Source organism: Martes martes (genome assembly GCF_963455335.1).
Source record: "Martes martes genome assembly, chromosome: 8".
Taxonomy (NCBI): Eukaryota; Metazoa; Chordata; class Mammalia; order Carnivora; family Mustelidae; genus Martes; species Martes martes.
In genome coordinates, this window is record NC_137895.1 from 5,948,357 (window position 1) to 5,967,688 (window position 19,332).

At 57.5% G+C, this 19,332-nt stretch overlaps 1 protein-coding gene across 3 annotated transcripts in view; it reads left to right on the forward strand.

Moving 5' to 3' along the window:
- Positions 1–19,332, forward strand: part of SCUBE1 (signal peptide, CUB domain and EGF like domain containing 1) — a gene marked incomplete at both ends in the record, with an annotated part of 135,585 nt that overhangs the window by 106,241 nt on the left and 10,012 nt on the right. For all 3 annotated transcript variants that reach the window (XM_080811620.1, XM_080811621.1, XM_080811622.1), the window contains 8 exons: positions 688–810; positions 3,039–3,155; positions 4,669–4,791; positions 13,594–13,713; positions 13,998–14,102; positions 14,975–15,088; positions 15,893–16,030; positions 17,212–17,415. In XM_080811620.1, coding sequence (XP_080667746.1) covers positions 688–810; positions 3,039–3,155; positions 4,669–4,791; positions 13,594–13,713; positions 13,998–14,102; positions 14,975–15,088; positions 15,893–16,030; positions 17,212–17,415 — 1,044 coding nt within the window. The remainder of the gene's footprint in view (positions 1–687; positions 811–3,038; positions 3,156–4,668; positions 4,792–13,593; positions 13,714–13,997; positions 14,103–14,974; positions 15,089–15,892; positions 16,031–17,211; positions 17,416–19,332) is intronic.

The window sequence follows — 19,332 nt, forward strand, 5'->3', positions numbered from 1 at the left end:
CCCCCCATCACTAGAGATATGCAAGCAGAGGCCACCTGGCCAGGCTGCTTGGGAGGGGCCGTTTATTGCATGGGGCTAGGCCCGGTGACCTCCCAGGGTCCAGCCACAGCCCGTTAGTAACTGCTGAGACCAACAAGCGGCATTAGAGGGGGACGCCAGCCAGCCCAGGAACACCGGTCACCTTCCCAAGCTTCCGTCTCCCATCATAAAACGGGCGGTAATCCCACAGGTTGCGGACTAAGACCTCACTCAGCACAAGCACCCCAGGACCACTAGTTCGTCGGCTCCTCGTGGTGTTCTTCCAAGGCGGGGGAGCCAAGGCTCCGGGGCCCAGTCGCTCACCCCAGGTCACAGCCATGGGGAAGTAGCCGGCCCGCTCCAGGCTGTGCCGCCTCCCCGAGTGTCGTCCCAATCCCATCCCTGTCATATTGTCCCGCACAGCAGCCATCACTTCCCTCCCCTCTGCCACCAGTGCCAGCCAGGCTCACAAACTTGGGGCTGCAGCGTAACTCAACCTCCTGCCCTGCCCCCCGCTGCTGGGAGCCAGGCCCCTGGGCCACTCCGATGGGGATGCGGGGACCAGAGGAGGCCGGGGCGGCAGCGGGCGCAGGGAGTAGCGGAGGGAGGGGCCCCGCCACCTGGCAGCCCAGCCCACTCGCCTCGCCCTGCCCGCTGGGCGCCCCGCAGACATCAACGAGTGCCTGGCCAACAACGGGGGCTGCGACCACTTCTGCCGCAACACCGTGGGCAGCTTCGAGTGCGGCTGCCGGAAGGGCTACAAGCTGCTGACTGATGAGCGGACGTGCCAAGGTGAGCCCCAACCCGTGCGCCCCCGGCGGCCTTGCCCACCCTTCCCGGGCCTGCGAGGGCACCTGTGGGTGTGTCAGCCCCCACTGGCCTTTCCAGCTTCCCTGTCTTTCATGACTCTAGGGGTCCTCAAGTCACCCAGTCCAACCCGCCCCCTTTATGGATGCGAAACTAAGGCCTGGAGGCGCATCAGCGTGTGTGTGTGTGTGTGTGTGTGTGTGTGTGTGTGTGTGTGTATGCAAGGGGGCGGCGGGGGGCAGTGCCACAGTGAGTTGGTGGCAGAGCTCCTCAGCTCCACCACCCTGTCCTTCCTGGTGGCATGCCCTCCCCAGAGGCTCCGGAGGTGGGCTGCCGCCACCTGGTGGACAGCATGGCACACTGCGGGCACTCTCCTGCAGGCCTTCCTTAGGGTTCCTGGGCGCCTTTGAGGCATGGTGTGAGGTCTGGGCCGAAGCCAGGAGTCACAGTCCAGCACAAGCCCAGGAGACATCCAGGATGCAGTGAGAGCCCAGAGGATGGGCATGGGAAGAGAGGTCAGGGAAGGCTTCCTGGGGGAGGGGACACTGGTGAATAGGCATTTTCCCAGAGGAGTGGCAGACCGCACGTGGCTGAGTCGGCATATCTGTGCCGCTCAGGACTGGCCCTCAGGGACAAGGGATGTGCTCTCCCAAGGACACCGAGGAAGGCAAGAGCAGAAGACCGGTGAGGGGGTTCGGGGCCAGCCCGTCCTGGCCTCATCCTGTGACCCAAGCCTCCTCTCTGACTTGGCCTCTTCTTTCCTTGTGGGTCTCCTGGCTCTGCCTTCCCCTTAGCACGTGGGGCCACTGGGAGCACGTCACGTCTCCAGACTCCTCTGCACTTTGACTTAGTTTCTCCATCTGCCTTGCCAAGTTCTGTGGAGGGCTAAGGGAAGGCCCTTGACTTTATACCCCCAGCTGCCCTGTGGGACCGGAGGGCCACCACTGAGGAGGCGGCATTTTTGCTTCTCCACTCCCTAGAGGCCCCGTGCTGCCCCTTCCCGGCCTTTGCTCAGAGTGCCATTCCCCTACTTCCATTCCTTACTTCCAAGCTAGTCTCCGTCAAGGTCTAGTCCAGGTGCCGCCAGTACCAGGAGCTCTTCCCAGATTCCCCTGCTGGGAGGGATCACATCCTCCTTTGAGCACACCAGTGTGATTCCTTCCTTGTGCTAGAATTATTACAAACACACGTCTATCATCAACATGTATAGTCCCATGACCTAATATATTCAAAGAATGACCTCCAACAGTGGTGCCTGTGGAAAGGTGGGTCAGTGGCTGTTTTGCCCTCGGGAGCCCCCATCAGCTGTCCCATGAGAGCCATTTTCCTCAGAATTTACGGCCAGGACAGACTTGTCTTCTATGAGCATGCTGTTCATTTCCTCCTTTCCAGTAACAGCACTCTGTGACCCTTTTTCCTTTTTTACCCTGGCTGCCAGGAAGCTCAGAATCAAATTTCATATACCATCAAGGCTTTCTTGTTATCCCTTATGGGTAGCATATCACCCCCCCCCATACCTTTTCTCTTTGAGCTGTTTTCCTTGTTTTCTCAAGAGACCTCTTGGAGGGGCACCTGGGTGGCTCAGTGGGTTAGGCCTCTGCCTTCAGCTCAGGTCATGATCTCAGGGTCCTGGGATCGAGCCCCGCATCGGGCTCTCTGCTCAGCAGGGAGCCTGCTTCCTCCTCTCCCTCTGCCTGCCTCTCTGCCTGTTTGTGATCTCTCTGTCAAATAAATAAATAAAATCTTTTGGGGGGAAAAAAAAGAGACCTCTTAGAGTGGCCAGAAAACACACAGTGGTCAGGCTCCCAAAGGCCTGGTTTTGTGTCCCAGTTCACTTGTCTCCTCAAGCAAGCCCCTCTCAATTTCCTGCAGATGCAGATTAAATACTCGTCCTGATCACAATAGAATGTGAGATATTAAAATGGCAGAAATTCATCAGACCTCGTATCCAGAGTACTTCCAGCCTGCCCAACTCCCGAAGAGATGGGAAATGGCTTCTAACCCAGAAATGTAAGGTTTTTGGAGACAGACTGGAAAATCAGGCCATGACCGGAAGGCCGACATTCACTGTGGATTGGCTGTGCCCCAAGCCTCAGGGCTCAGGGACTGTCTGCGTGCAGCTGTGTGTTGAGAGACTGCATGAGTGACAGGCCGTGCCCACCCACCGCGCCCTGAAACTCCTCCCTGCGCTTTGTCTCCTTGTGGCCACACAGACATCGATGAGTGCTCCTTCGAGCGGACCTGCGACCACGTCTGCATCAACTCCCCGGGCAGCTTCCAGTGCCTGTGTCACCGCGGCTACATGCTCTACGGGACGACCCACTGCGGAGGTCTGCAGCCCGCCCGCCAGGGCCACCTACCCCCTGAGGCACGCGCCTGGCCGCACGGCCACCTCTGCTGCACCCCGCACCCTGACCCCGACCTTGACTCCAGAGGGCCTGGAAGGGACTTTAAAGCAAGGCCAGGTTCTGGTGGGCAGAGGGGCTCCGCTAAGAGCAGAGGTGGGAAGACGGGGGCAGGGAGCAGCAAGTATCTGCTAGGTGGCAGGCCTCGGGCCAGGTTGTGGGTGTAGGCCCCTGGAAACAGCAGCTGCAAGGGAACCTCAGTCCAGAATGGGGAATGGCCGCTGCACAGAATCCCACAGACGATTCGTCCCAGTGGAAGAGGGTGACGACAGAGAAAGGCTGCAAATGGAGACAGGGGAGCGGGGACGGGGCTGGAGTTCCTAAAGGAGGAGCTTTTGGGTCAAGATGAGGGAAGGGATGCCAGCAGGATCAGCATATGCAAAGGCACTGAGGTAGCCCAGAGGGACCCGGAAGCAGCGGGGAGAGCCCCGGGCGGGAAGGAGAATGTGGTGCGCAATGCAGACAGAGGAAGCAGGGCTGTGTGAGGCGTGCAGGTGACTTGGGTTTTCTTCCTAATGCGAAGGAGGGCTTAAGTAGAGGTGTGACATGGGCATGTTCAGGTCACGAGATCACTCTAGCTGCCGCATGTTTAGGAGAGTGGAACTCAGGGCACCAGCAGGGAGACCGCTCAGGCATGGGAGCCAGAGCCACTGAACTCGGGCAGGGTGGGAAGTGTGCAGAGAAGGGGAAGGTTCTAGAAGTATTTAGCTACAGATGATGGGACTTGGAGGTGTGCGGGCCTGGCAGGTGCAAGTGGGGGAGCCAAGAATGGCCCCAAGGCCCTAGGGTCTCATTTCCTGTGACCACACTCCCTCTGCTGGGCAGCAGTGGAGGTTGGACGGGGTGAGGTGGGAAGTGATTGAGCACAGCTGGTGTTCGGGGGAAGGGGCTCCTGGGGGGGTTACAGATTCTTCTGGAAGGACCCCAAAAACCTGGGCACTGGCTCCACTGGGCCTGCCGCTCCCAAACTGCAGGCCGCCCAGACGCTGAGAGCCCGGCCCCTCTCCCTGTCTCCAGCGGGTGCTCTGGCTCCCTGGTGGCCACCGAGGGAAGGGTTGGAGGTGGCTTCTCTCACCGGGGGGCCCATTGCGCAGAGGGAAACAGCCTGTCCAAAGCCCCAGCAAGAGAGAACTCGCGACTCCGGACTCACAAGACCTGCTTGGCACTTGAATTCTGTGCTGCCTTTTGCCCTCCCCCGACCCGGGTGCAGCTGCAGGAGTTCGGCAAACCGCTGGGGGAGGGGGAGGGGCTGCCGTCTGTGTCCATCAGCCGCGGGGGTGCGCGCTCCTGCGTGTGACGCGTGCGGCCGCCTGTCTGCATCTCCTGAGTGGCCAGCTGCCCGCAGGGTCAGGGGCGTCTCGGCCCTCTCGTCCTGGCTGGCCCTGCCCTGCCAGCCAGCCTCCTGCCCTGATGCCCCTCCTCCCGCCCGCGCTTCCAGATGTGGACGAGTGCAGCATGAACAACGGCAGCTGCGACCAGGGCTGCGTCAACACCAAGGGCAGCTACGAATGCGTCTGCCCCCCGGGGAGGCGGCTCCACTGGAACCGGAAGGACTGTGTGGGTGAGTGCCCTGGGGTGCCCGTCGCTGGGACCCCTGAAGAAGGGCCTGGGTGCTGGCCTCCCCGCTCCCGCCAGGTGCCCAGATGGGAAGGGCAGTGAGCTCTCAGGGAGGGGCGTTCTTGGCAGGGAATCCCTGCTGCTGGGAGGGGGCGAGCGGGAAGGAGGGCTTGCAGAAGAGGGGACGTGGTGGGAGAGCACTCTGGGAGTCCACCAGCGGCACAGAAACGGACCTGCAGGGGGAGGGGGACACAGAGGTGAGGATCTGAGGGTCAGTGTGTGGCCAGAGCTGTGGGCTCAGGAGGAGCTGGAAGCTCGGAGGGCACAGAGGCCTCGGCTCCCTCATCTGCCCCTGGTCCTGCCCTGGAACCTGGGGGAGGAAAGGGGGTGGCTGCTCGGGCTACAGCAGCATCAGGGTCTAGAGGGGAGCCCCTGGGTCTCCACAGCCCCACCACCTGCCCAGGCCACCGGCCCCACAAGGTCCAGAAGGGGAAGAGGAGAGGGGCTCCCAGTGAGCCCAGGGTTCCTACGTCCTCTGCTGGTGGGCTCCGGAGAACTTGGGGCAGCTCCAGGCCAAGTTCCGGACAGCCCCCACATTCCCTGGTTCTACGAACACGTGGTCACCCACTGCGTGCCGGGCCTGCTGTGGATGCTGGGACCACGGCCCTGAAATGGCTCTCAGATCCTTGCCCTGCCATGCCCTAACATCTCCAGGGCAGCCAGAGCCAGCCTTCGATTTTATTTTTTCAACTTTTTTTTTTCTCCATGCCCAGCGTGGAGCCCAACACAGGGCTTGAACTCACGCCCCTGAGATTAAGACCTGAGCTGAGATCAGGAGTCAGACATTTAACCGACTGAGCCATCCAGGTGCCCCCAAGAGCTGAATCTGACTCAGAATGTGTCTCTCTCTGCTCAGAGCTTCCCATGACTCCTCTTCATGTGCAAGCGAAGCCAGAGTTCTTAGACTGGCCCAAAGGCTGCTGGACCCTGGCCTGTGGCCTTCTCCCTCTGCCTCACCTGCCCCACGCCCGCCTCGGTGACCTTGAGGCTGCTGCCCACCCCCAACAAACAGGGCCACGCCGGTGCTCCCCTCTTGGCCTGGAGGGTTCCTCACCCCCGTCGCTGTCTGCTCTGGGAGGCCTTCCCTGCACCCCCCGCCCACCATGCCCTGCCTCCTCGTTTTCTTTTCTCCCGTTGTACTTCCCGCCGCTAGACACAGCATATGCCTGCTCTCCGCGGTGGAGCAGACACCTTTGCCGGTCTCGTTCTCTGCTGTATCCCCAGCACCTAGGACAGAGCCTGGCAAGTGTAGGCACCCAGTAAATACTTGTCGAATGAATGAGTGGAAGTATCGAAGAATGGATACCATCACTTAGCATCTGATAGAAAATTTATGCTGAAAGTATTGCTTCCTTCAGTAAGGACTGCTGGGCTGCTCAGGCAGTCTTGGGCAGCAAAGCCCACCGCTGGTCTCGTCCTGAGTTGCAGGAAGGAGCCTGTCCGTGCTGGAGAGGCAGCCTTAAGTGGGGTGCGTCCCGGGAGCATGGCTCGTGCTGGGTACTAAGGCTGAATGGGTTGGCCCTTCTTAGGAGCCTGCACTGAGTGAATCTGCCATCTATTAGCCGGCTTTCTGAGCCTGGGAAGTCACGGATGGATTGGCTTTTAGAGGCGTGTCTGCCGATTGATGAGGTTGTGCTGGGTCTGGTGTTGACTTGTTGCCAAAGCTGTCCAGGCAGCAGGCTTTCTCTGGGCATATGGGGAAGGGGCGCTTTTATCCTCAGCACCCTATCGGTCATCCCTCCCTCAGTCAGAGCTTCAGGAGCGGCCACTGGGCCTTGTCTGGGTCCTCACACGGCCACCGACCCTGCAGCAAGAGTCTGATTGTTGGTCACAGTGTGATTTTATCCCGTTTCTCCCAAGTCATCTGCTAGGACCTCGGCGACTACATAGAGCAGTTAACATTCTGGGTACTGGATGTGGGAAGACTGAGACAGACAAGCATGACTTAGAGCATTCTTAGAAGGTTCTGGAAGGCCCTCCAGACCCAGGACCCAAGGGTTCCCAGGGCTGACCAAGAAAACTGGTTCCACCAACTCCCTGAGTCTGCCAGCAGCATGCAGGTTGCTTTCCCTTGTAACCTCGATGTGGACTGTCTCTCCTCACCTCTGCTGTGAATCCAGATCCAAAGGGAAGGGCTGGCAGTGACGACCCCCCTGATTGGTCAGAAGAAAATCCAAGGTCTCACTGTTCCCCTGAGCGCTTGCCCTAGGAAGTCTGCGTGGTCCAGGATGCCCCCCCACCCCACGACATAGGCTGTCTTATAGCACACACAGCAAGGGGCACCTTCTTGATGATGGCTGGAGCTGCCCGGTTCCTAGGGGTGGGACCAACAGCCTCCACGATCTGCTCATATGCGTCCGTCGGAAGGGAATTCTGTCCTCAGATCGTTTGCAAGAAGGCCTCGTTCACTGAAGGGTTGGGGAAGCCATGCACCTAGAACAGACTAGTAGCCCCCCAGAACTGTCAGCTGTGGTCCCAGGGGACTTTGACGAGCTAGATCCCATATAACACATGGGATCTACCCCAGTGGAGCTGTAGGGATTTGGTCTGTGGTATCGTTGTGAGAACCAGCCCGCTACGCTGCAAGATAGCTGAATCTGCCTCCCCCAGCCCGTGGGCATTCTCCTTCACTCCTGTGTTTGTCCACAGCTGATGTCGTTGTTAATAAGGTTTGTGTGACATCCTTTATACCGCCGTTCAATATCAATTTCCCTAGCAATACATGGGAGGACTGATTTAAAGAATTCAGATGGTGATTCTCACCAGCAAGGCCCAGATCCAGGCCAGTTTTTGGAGAGGGAAACCTAATGGAGCCGATCAGTGGTGCGTGACCTTAAACACATAAGGTGGGAGAGCGTGAGCCCAAGAACCGAGAACAAGGGTCTGCCAGGGAGCACGTGGAAGTCAGTAGTTGCAAACGTCGGGGAGAATTATTCCAGTGGCCTTGGGTGAGAGCCGTCCCAGTGTATCATCCTCTGCCCGTCCTGAGAATCTTGGGAAATGGTTGGTTGGGTGTGCTGTCCGCCCCTGGGGTTCTCTCGAGGACAGCGGTCAACAGTCTGTAAGTTGTGACTTCCTAGTAAGTTCTGAAAAATCCACTTCTGTGTTCCCAAGGGATATAGGTAGAAAGACAGTGAAACTTCTGAGTGATCTATGAGTAGCCCTCCCAGTAAAAGGTGCTGCATGTGATTAAGTAAGTTGAGCCATCCCAGATAAGGGACACAAGACCTAATAGTAGTTTAGCTCTTACACACACGGCGTTTTTCCCAAGTGACTGCTGTGATTCATCCAGAAAGTAAATGTGCTATTATGAGTGCACAATTTATCACCCATAAAATCCATCTGGAGGGGCACCTAGGTAGCTCAGTGGGTTAAAGCCTCTGCCTTCAGCTCAGGTCATGATCTCAGGATTCTGGGATTGAGCCCCGCATCGGGCTCTCTGCTCAGCGGGGAGCCTGCTTCCCCCTCTCTCTCTGCCTGCCTCTCTGTGTACTTGTGATCTCCGTCTGTCGAATGAATAAATAAAATCTTAAAAAAAAAAAATCCATCTGGAGATACCCAAAGGGTCCCTTAGGGCTTGTTCTGGTCTTTACACGGTACCCAGGGTTCTGCTGACTACAGGCGAGCCTTGAACCGCTCATCTCCTCCGCTGGCCTGGGAGAGTCTCACCCCATCGTCTGACACCACAGCCGGCTTGTCCCCCGCCTCCACCCCCGGGATGAGTTGTCTTAAAGGAAACATTCGCACACACCCACATGAGGTGGTCTGGTGGGTCCAGGGGGCCGTCCAGGCTTCACTGGGATACCATCCTCGTGGCTTGAAATGCGACTGCTCCCCTTGGCTCCTTCTCAGAGTAGGACGGCAGACGCGGTGTGTCTGCAGCGGAATCCGCGCGCCTCTTCCACGGATCCGTGTGTCTGTGCTGTCTGTCGGAAGTCCTTGCCTAGGGATCACGGTCAGAGCAGCCCACGCAGCGTGATGATCCAGGAAGCAGGGCCTCTGACTTCCATTCCTCATGCTGTGGCCTCTGAGCCGCAGTTATGGGCAGTAAACCTCCGTTTCCAGAGCGCCGCTAAGTTGAACGCTACAGTGGTCGGTACACAGAGCTACCCTTGATCTTGAGCAACGGAGTGTGCCCTAGAGATGGTCAGAGGTTCAACCAGTCAGGGGGGCTTGATTCCAGCCTGGACAGTTCTTGTAAATCCAACCGAGTGTTGTCTTGCCTCCTTTTGTTTTTCGTTTTTAGTAATGGCTTCACTGAGCTGTAATTCACATGTCCTACACCTCCCCCCTAGTGTACAGTTCAGTGGTGTTTCGTATGATCCCGGAACTGTGTGACCGCAATGAATTTTAGAGCATTTTCGTTACTCCAGAAAGAAACCCTAAGCCCATAGCAGTCGTAACACGTAAGGTCATTTTCCCTCTACCCCCAACCTTAGGCAACCATCATCTACTTCGTCTCCATGGATTTCCCTGTTCTGGACACTTGGCGTAAGTGGACTCATACAACGTGGGGCCTAATTATTCCATTTAGCATTGTATTTTCAAGGTTCCCCCATGTCAGAGTGCGTGTCACTGCTTCATTCCTCTTGACAGCCAAATGATAGCCCACTGTCTGCTTATACCACATCTTGGTTGTCTGCTCATCGGTTGATGGACACGTGGGTTGTTTCCAGCTTGGGGCACGCCATGAAGAACGATGCTGTGAACAGTCCCATTAGGTGCCATTTGCTCAGGTGTGGTGCCAAGGTGCCGTTGCTGGGTTGTGCACTTACGCTGGGTTTCACTTTTGAGGAACCGTCTGCTTTTTCAAAGAGCCTGTGCCCTTTGATGTCCCGCCAGCAATGTGGGATTTCTCCACGTCCTCACCCACCCTTGCTGTTTTCTGACTTTTGGATTACGGCCATCGTGGGGGTGTGGAATGGGTTCTCATGGTGGTTTGGATTTGTATTTCCCTGACGGCCAGTGGTGTTGAGTACCTTCCCCTGTGCTTGTTGAGTATTTGTAGATCTTCTTTCAGGAAATGTCTGTTCAGATCTTTTGCCTGTTTTTCAATTGTGTTACCTGTCTTTATTATTCAGTTATAAAAGTTCTTAAAGTTCTTCATATACTCTAGACACAAGTTTCTTACTGGATATATGATTTGCAGGGGATTTTCCCCATTCTATGAACTGTTTTTTCATTTTCTTGATGGTGTCTTTTGAAGCCTAAAGGTTTTTGATTTTCATAAAGTCCAATTTACCAATTTTTTTTGTTTGGCTGCTTGTGATTTGGGTGTCATTTTTAAGAAACCACTGCCTAGGGGTGCCCGGGTTGCTCAGTGGGTTGAAGCCTCTGCCTTCAGCTCAGGTCATGATCCCAGGGTCCTGGAATGGAGCCCCGCAGTGGGCTCTCTGCTCAGCAGGGAGTCTGCTTCCCCCTCTCTCTCTGCCTGCCTCTCTGCCTACTTGTGATCTCTGTCTGTCAAATAAATAAATAAAATCTTTTCTTAAAAAAATAAGAAAAAGAAAGAAAGAAACCACTGCCTAATCCAGGGTCGCAAAGATTTACAGCTGTTTTCTTCTGAGAACTTTATAAGAGTTTTAGGTCTGATACTTAGGGAGACTTACACGTTAGCTCTTGTACTTTTGATCCATTGCAAATTAATTTGTATATGGTGTGAGACAGGGGTCCACCTTCATTGTTTTGCCTGTGGAAAGCCAGTTGTCATGGTGCCATTTGTTGAAAACACCATTCTTTTTCCCCGTTGAATTATCCTGCCATCCTCTTGAAATCCATCGGCCATAAATATGTGGGTTTATTTCTGGGCTCTCTTTTCCTTTGATCCATCTGTCCTGATGCCCGTATCCCACTGTCTTGATTAACGTAGCTTTACAGTGAGTATTTAAGTCATGAAGTGAGAGCCTTCCAGCGTAGTTTTTTGTGTTCAGGATTGATCTGGCTCTTCTTGGACTTACCTTGAGTTTCCACATGAATTTTTAAGTCTCTTCATTTTTAAGACACGTGCCATCAACCAACAATGGTGAGTCAGGGCTTGGTGTGGAATGTCCAAAAGATCTGTTCTGGATACGAGCACGTCTGAAGTACAGACACACAGAGATGAGTTTCTCTATCAGGAAGGGTAGGAGTTGCTCGGCGGTAATATGAGAAGGATAAAGGAACCAGATACCATAATTAGTTCAATGAAAAGCAGAAAAAATGCTGGGTGCTCTCAGTTCACAGTGGGGATCATCCTGCACATGGTACCCTCGGAGTAAAGGTGATTTTAGGACAAGATCTGAAGATGCTCCAACTACTCTAGCCAAGGCCTCACCCTGAGGCAGTGGGGGACGAGCCTTGGTCATGGATGTTCGCCGTGTTGTTGAGCTTGTACCCTGAGAGCATGACCTAACTTTGGCGTGTTCATACCAAAAAAAAAAAAAAAAGTCATGACAGTCTGGACTCTTCTAGAGCCCTGTTCCATTTTTTTCTGCCGATGCTGTGGAAACTTTGCCCCAGGGATCCTGTTTTGAATCATGTGTGATATGCATATGAAGACTCCTATCCACTAGAAATTGAATCATGTGTAGGAGAATTTTCTGGGACTTCTAGAAATAACCTCACAGGTCTATTTCAGGTGTATTTATTTGGAGTCGTATTTTAGCTGGTGGGTCCATCTGCAGAGGAAACCCTGCCGCACGACATGGGTAGGGGCTTTGATCCACGGAAGGGAGGGCTGTCTTCCCGTAACAGCTCCCAAGGAGCAGTTACACGTTGGAACTTGGGGAAGAACCAAGGCTTGTCAAGAGTGTCCCCTGCCTCAGTCGTTTTAGTAAACCAGAGCCAACCAAGGTCATGGCCCCCAGCCTTCTGCCACTCCCTGTCTGCATTCAGAGCCACCTCTTACTATCTCCATTCATGTTCTCCCACAACCGGGCATTCTTACTTTAAGGCAAATGAATTTTTTTTTTTTTTTTTTTTTTTTTTTTTTTTGCTTATCGCCTGTCAGTTTGCCTTCCCTCTTGCTTGTTAGGTGACTTTAAACTTTTCTCTGGGCTTTGGTATTCGGCAGTGGTGGGATCAGTGAGTATATACGGTAGAGTCAGAGATGTTGCCTACATGCAGCTCATAAGCTGGCCTACTGCTCTTTCCCAGGTGCTCGGGACATCCCAGAACCCCGGGGCCAGAGACAAAGGACGTCAGTACTCAGCACAGCGATCAGGGTAGAGAGCACATTTGTGTGGGTCCCCCTGCCCCACCCCCGAGTCCCCTGTGCCCCCTCAATGCCATACATGCAGAGAAATTACATCACAGCCGAGGGCCACCCAGTCTGGGAAACTCACCACTTCTATGGTGAACAGAGCCAGTGGGCTCCTTCTCTAGGAGATGTTCCCTCATCCCTTGAAGCTACTCAAGGCAAACACAGCCCTGAGAAATGGTCTGGGGCCAGAGCTATCAGCGTTTTGTGTCCTCGGGGGTCCCAGTGAGAGCCCCCAGCAAGAGTCCCCGGGATGCTCAGGGCTGGGCTGGTTTGGCTCCCCCCATGAGTGGTCCCCACTGGCGCCAGAAAGCAGAGCTTCCAGCTCTCACTGACAGTTCCCTTTGGGAATCTGGAGAAAGTCCAGGGACGGTCCTGGGGGCTTCGGTCTCCCTTGGAAGTTTATAGATGTTTCTCCTGCTTCTCAACCAGCGGGAACATTGGTTCTTCCCGTGGCCCTTGTGTCTTGCATTATCTGCCGGCGGTTTGACTTGAAACTTCCTGATTCTTTGGGAACAGAGGACTCTCGGCCTTGTATCTACTTGGGGGCCAGCTGTTTTATCTGGAGGGCTGCGAGTTTGTTTTCATTTCTAGATTATTAACTTTCTAAGATGCCTTGAAGATGTCAAGCCACATGTTGAAAATCACCCACATTGACAACTTCCCACTTCACTTTGTGTTTCTGGCTGAGTCCCCTGCTTCAGGCTGCTCCCGCGAGCGACAGGAGCATTGACGACAGTCTCCGGGGGATGCTTCCAGGGGCACGCCCTTTTTAGTCGGTTGTCCCTGACTAGCCAGACGGGGATGAAGTCAGTTCTGAGTTTACCGTGGCTATAGACCTGTCAGTCCTCAAAAGAGTCAAAAACATCTGAGAAGGGTGCCTGGGTGGCTCAGTCGGTTAAGCGTCTGCCTTCGGCTCAGGTCATGATCCCAGGGTCCTGGGATCGAGCCCCGAGTCAGGCTCCCTGCTCAGCAGGGAGTCTGCATCTCCCTCTGCCTGCCAGATAATAAAATATTTTTATAAATAAGTAAATAAATAAAGAACACCTATGAAACTCTAAAGAGCTTAGTTTGGGACCTCTCCGGACACCTAATGGATGGGTCCAGTGGCTGCCCCAAGGAGGGGCTCCCAGTGACCCTCACATACTCAGAGCTTGGTCACTGCCAAGAACCCCATGTCATTTCCACCTGCTCCCTTACCCAGAGGGGCATGGCCCTGCTCTGGAGAATCCATCCCTGCCCTCTGGTCTGGGCCTGTGGCACGAGCTTTCTCACAGACAGCCTGGACTGGTCAGAGGGAGGAGGGAGCAAGCCGGCTTTCTGGGCCCGGCATCCCTACACATCCAAGTACGTGTGGACCCTGCCATCTCCTAGCCCCTTCCCCCCAGGGTCTGGCCACAGGGTGGGGATGTGGCAGGAGTCCCCGGTGGTCCACACTCAGGGGCAGGGCTTCTAGAAGCCTCCACCCTGGCCCCCTCCAGCCCTCTCTTATGTCTTTCCCCTCCTCAGAGACGGGCAAGTGCCTTTCTCGCACCAAAGCCTCCCCCTGGCCCCAGCTGTCCTGCAGCAAGGTGGGCGGTGTGGAGAGCTGCTCCCTTTCCTGCCCAGCCCACTCACTCTTCGTGCCAGGTAACCTGAGGCTGACCCCGGGAAGGGATGAGGGAGTGGGGTGCAGGGGGGGGCCTTCCTTCCCCGGGGTCCACCCCCAGCTCCCTGCCATTCTCCAGGAAGGGGCCCAACCTAGGAACGAGGCCCCCTGGCCCTGATCACTGAGAGACCCTGGCCAGCTGTCCGGTTCCCTGTGGGTCCCAGCGTTCCTCTCCACAAGTGCGGGGGGCTCGTTCCCTCCCACAGTGACCCCTCTGAGGCTTCCAGGATCTGAGGCCTCCATCTCTCCCCCGGCCTCTCTGCAGACTCGGAGAACAGCTACAGCCTGAGCTGCGGCGTCCCGGGTCTCCAGGGCAAGACGCCGCCAAAGCGCAACGACACCGGCTCCGGCGTGGGGCGCAGCTGCTCAGGTAGCCCCGCCTGTCCGCACCTCCGGCGCCCGCTGTGCCCCCAACCTTGCAGCCAGCCCCCGAGCGGGACGGTGGGGAGGGACACTGCCTAGGGAAGAGCTTCCTGGCCTGGGGCCGGCCCGGCAGGGCCCGGGGTGCTGGCGAGCTGAGAGCAGGCCCGGGACCCCCGGGCCACACTCCGGTCTGCGGTGACTCTGACATGCTAAGACTCCTCGGGTCTCCGGCTCTGTTCCAATGAAGCAAGTCGCCTCCGCTGTGACCCTGAGGGCCCAGAAGACCTGTGCCCTTCGGGCCCCACCAGCCGGGTCCTGGTCCACACAGCGCCAGCTCCCCTGCCTGCGGGCGCGTCTTTGGCAGCTTTGCCTGTTCTGGAAGTTGAATTCGATGTCACGGGGGCGTCTGTGGGCGTGTAACGGGATGTGATGCTGAGATCTGCCATCGTCAGGTTCTTTATCCAGGCAGCTGGGATTTGCTCTTGGAAGGAATCAGCAGTTCGGGGCGTTTGTCCTATTTCAAAGCCCCTTCCCTTCCTTGCTTCCCTCTCTCTTCTGTTCTGCCCCCTTTCCTAATAGCAGGAGCCACGTGAACTGTCCAGGGCAACGGGGGAGGCGTTGGGAGGCCTGCCTTTCCTCCTCCACAGAAGACCGCCGGCCGGGTGGCCCCCTGCTTGAGCGTGGCTCCAGCATCCATGCTCCCACCTTTTTCAGGCCGGGCGGGGAGAGGAAAGAGACAGCAGGGTTCCCCCAGCCCCCAGTGACTTGGTCGCACTAGCCGCCCCCTCCCGCTCAGGCACTTCTTCCGTGGCCCCCGGCCCCACCCCCTCTCTGCCCACCGGAGAGGCTGCCACCTGGGGGGATTTGGGCTTTCCCCAGGTGCACCTGCCCCCATCAGGCAGAAGGCCCGCTTCAAGATCCGAGACGCCAAGTGCCACCTCCGACCCCACAGCAGGGAGCCAGCAAAGGAGGCCCTGAGGCAGTTGCTGCTGGGTGAGTGGGCTGCCTCGGCGCCAGGCCACACCAAGGGTGGAGGGGTCCCCGTGCCTGAGAGCTGGGAGCCCAGGCTCCAGCGGGGCTGGGTTTCCAAGGATGGGGACCTCACTTCGTCCCCACAGTCATGGTCCCTAAGCCCCAGGAGCCAGGCCTGGAGCACTGTAGATGGTGGTGGTGTCCCAGGGCAGCGTTTGAGTGGAAAATCTGGGTCCCCCAGCATTCCTGGGGCCCACGGTCCCTATCTCACCAGGGATGAGATAGATGAGATAGATGAGCTCCCCAGGGCAGGTGTTGGTGTGCAGCCTGTCCAGAAGGCCTCCCAGGCCTCACTCGGTAGCACATTCTCGAATGAGGGAGGCCAAGAAGGGCGCTCCAGGCTTTCCAGGGGAAACTTGGCGAGAAGGGCCCAGGAGAAGAGCATCCCAGCAGTTTCCATGAAGATTCCTGAACACCTTAGGATCGACTCCTCCCCAAAGCTAACAGAGCGCAGCCCTCAGGCAGACCCAACCTGGGCCCAGCCCCATGGAGCCGAGCTGCACAGTGTCGCTGAGCAAGTATGCACGAGTGCCTCCGTGGGCAGCAGTGTGAGGGGCTCAGGCGGCTGGTGCAAGGCCGGGCTCAGCCACCAGCCCCTCATGAGACCTCGAGCCAGCCTGGCCTTTGGCCTCGGTTTCCCCTCCTGCACCGCAGACTGTTAGACAACGCAGAAGCCTCGCTGCTGGTAATCTGTGCGCAGGGCTCCAGAGGACCCTGCTTCCTGCCCTGTGCCACCTTTGCCATAGTGGTCCCTTCTTTGTCCAGAAAACTGCCACCTGACCTTTGTGACCCTCAAATGTGACTCCTCTAAGAAGAGGCGCCGTGGCAAAAAGTCCCCATCCAAGGAGGTGACCCACATCACAGCGGAGTTCGAGGTGGAGACGAAGATGGAAGAGGCGTCAGGTGCGTGAGGCTCTGGACGGCCTCGGGGAGGGCAGGGGCCGGGAGGGCCGGCAGGGTCTGCCCGGCGTGAAGCTGGTGACCACCTGAGCTGCGGCTACTGGAGGCAGAGGCCAGCCAGGCAGGGGAGGGAGGCGCCGGGTCGCCCAGGATGGAATAGGAGTCCTGGGGCAATGAGAGGGACAGGGCTCAGGGGCCCATGGTGACAGCCGCACGGCCTCTCTCCATCCTGTCATACCCTCGCTGGGGCCTGGAAAGGTTCATGCCTATGGAGTTTCTGGAACAATTGAGACAAGGGCCTATCTTTCCCAGGTTCCAGAAGGGGGCTTGTAATGCTGGCTTGTGTTTCATATCGGTGCTTTCCTCTTGGCTGTAAATGAGAGTTGAGTTGTGACAGAGGAGTTGAGATTTGTACACGGACCCGTGCTGTGTGTGCTGAGCCCTGCGCGCTGCAGAAAGAGGGGACCAGACAAGGGTCCTCGTGCTGGCAGCACTCCCAGCCACAGGGAGGCAGACCTACACACAAACTACCCAGTGCTAAGGGACACCCTGGGTGGTGGGGGCGTGAGAGCAAACAGGACATGCAGCTGAGCGGTCTCCCCGAGAGAGGGGCCAGGAAGTCTTCCCAGAAGAGGCACCGGTTGAATCAGGACTTAAAGTTCACCAAGTGGAGGAGGTGGCAGGGAATGGAATAGGGAAAGGCACAGAGGTCAGAGGGAATGGGATGTGCCCAGGAGGTGGTGAGCCAGACAGAGTGGCTAGAAAGTGGATTGTGCAGTGGGTGTCAGAGTCCTGGGGGTGAGGCCTAGCCAGGCGGGCAAGGGCTCCACTCCAAGGGGCCTTGGAGTCAAGGCCAGAAAGCTGGGCATTATCCTGGGAGCAGCAGAAGCCTCGAGGGTGTTGGGGGCAGGGAGGAGCGCCCGTCCGTGAGCTACGTCCCAGGGAGGTGATGTACTACCATGGCAGAGCCCCAGTTTCTCCTCCAATCTGCGGTGTCGCCTTGAGCAGGTCACACCTCTCGGGCCCTCAGTCTCCTCCTCTGTCGGATGGACGCCACAGCGGTGCCTCGGCCCCCAGCTGCTTCGTGAACCGTGCTGGGAGCAGAGGCCCGGCGGCAGCGGGGGGGAAGCTCAGGGAAGAGGCCGCTCCGGGGTTGCGAGTCACCGTCCCTCCTGCCCCTGCAGACACCTGTGAGGCGGACTGCATGCGGAAGCGAGCCGAGCAGAGCCTGCAGGCCGTCATCAAGACTCTGCGGAAGTCCATCGGCCGGCAGCACTTCTCCGTCCAGGTCGCAGGCACAGAGTACGCGATGGCCCAGTGGCCGGCCAAGGCCCTGGAGGGCCAGGGGGCGTGCGGCACAGGCCAGGTGTTACAGGACGGGAAATGCGGTGCGTCCCTGCCCGTGGCCACTGGGATGCCCACTCGGCAAGCCTTCTCTGCCCTTCCTCCCACGGGGGGGGGGGGGGGGCCGGGGCAACAGACACACTGGGAGGGGACAGCGAGGCAAAAGCTTGCCAGACAGAAGCAGTCCCACGCTCATCATCACGGCTGTCATTCGAAGAGCACTCAGCTGGTGCCGTGCCCTGGGCAAGGCTCTTGCCGAGCTAACGTTTGCACACAAAATCCTCGCCACAGTGCTGAGGACGGGTGGGACCGGGAGAGCGTGGACCAGCTGAGCTGCAGCAGGGGAGCAGAGGGGGCACCGGGACTAGTCTCTGTGGCTGGAGACGGCTTCCCAGCAGAGGCAGCGCGCGAGCTGAGGGCAGAGGCTGCGGGCCCCCGGGGTGAGCACAGGCTGCCAGGAAGCAGATGAGGCCGGGCCCACGGCAGGAGCTCGGGCGGGCGGGACAGCAAGCCAGTGTCCAGGCCCAGGAGGCCGGGAGGCCGGGGATTGTTGAGAGGGGATCGGTCCAGAGAGAGCCGCGGCGGCTGCCTGCAGGAGAATGGACGGAGCCCTTGCTCTGCTGGGGTTCACGTTTACCAAGGAAGGAAGGCAGCCAGCAGGCAGGCCTACCCACACCCGCACGCACAGCCGCCTCAGGGCCTTGCCACAGGGCCACAGTGCTTCCCCGGTGTGGCGGAAGCCACGGGAAGTTTCCAAGGAGAGGAACATTGTCGCTCCCTCATCAGGGGAAGGCTTCCGCGAGCAAGGACTGGGGAAGGGAAGCCAACCGGGAGTCGGTAGAGCCTTGAACGGGGAGTGGGGGGCCGGCAGCAGGACAAGAAGGAACAAGACAGAGAGAGCACTTTGGAGGGGTGGCTGGGAGGAAGGAGGCTTGGCGGGCAGCCCCCAGGGGCCACGGGGCAGAAGCGGCATCATACTCTGATCTGGGGGACCTGGGGAAGCTGCGGCCGGAGGAGACAGAGTGTCTGTGCTCACTAGCTCACGCACGTGAGTCATCCCTGTGAAGACGTTGAATGGTTAGGATGGCTGGAGCCACAAACCTGGGGCACAAAGCATAGGCTGGGCCGGGAGAATAATCGGGGAGCTGCTGGAGAAGTGGTGGGATTTAGGGGTGTGGGGGGAAGGAGGGGCTCCGGCTGAAGCAGTGGAGAGAGCGTGGCAGGAGGGCAGGGCCTTTGTGATGTCATTTTTTTTTTTAAAGATTTTATCTTTTTATTTATTTGCGAGAGAGAGTGCACTCCAGGGAAAGGGGCAGAGGGAGAGGGAGAAGCAGACTCCCTGCTGAGCAGAGAGCCCGAAGTGGAACTCGATCCCAGGAGAGAGCATGACCAGAGCCAAAGGCAGATGTGCGATCAACTGAGCCACCCAGGCGCTCTGTTTTTCTATTTTTTTTCTTTCTTTATTTATTTGACAGAGACAGAGTGAGAGAGGGAACAAACAGGGGAGCGGGAGAGAGAGAAGCAGGCTTCCCACCAAGCAGGGACCCTGATGCGGGGCTCGATCCCAGGACCCAGGATCATGACCCGAGCTGAAGGCAGATGCCTAATGGCTGAGCCACTCAGGCACCCCCTTCTTCTGTTTTTTTTATTTTGAAATCATTTCAAACATTTGGAAATACTGCCGGGCAGAACAAGAAACGTCCACGGTTTCTTCATCCGGGTTCCCCTGTGTGCTGCCCCGAGCGTGTCCAGCCCACACAGCCCATTCCAGTTCCCCCAGTCTTCCCACAGCATCCCTGTCCCGCACGTTGTGTCCTGTCTCTCCAGATTCCTTCAGTGTGGAGCAGTCCTTGGCTCTTTCCCTGCCTCTCCTGTCCTCCTGCCGTAGGATGACCCTCATGAGGCATTTCCATGACCTGCAGGGCAGGAAAACCCCACTCGATGCCTGCTCTTCAGCGCCC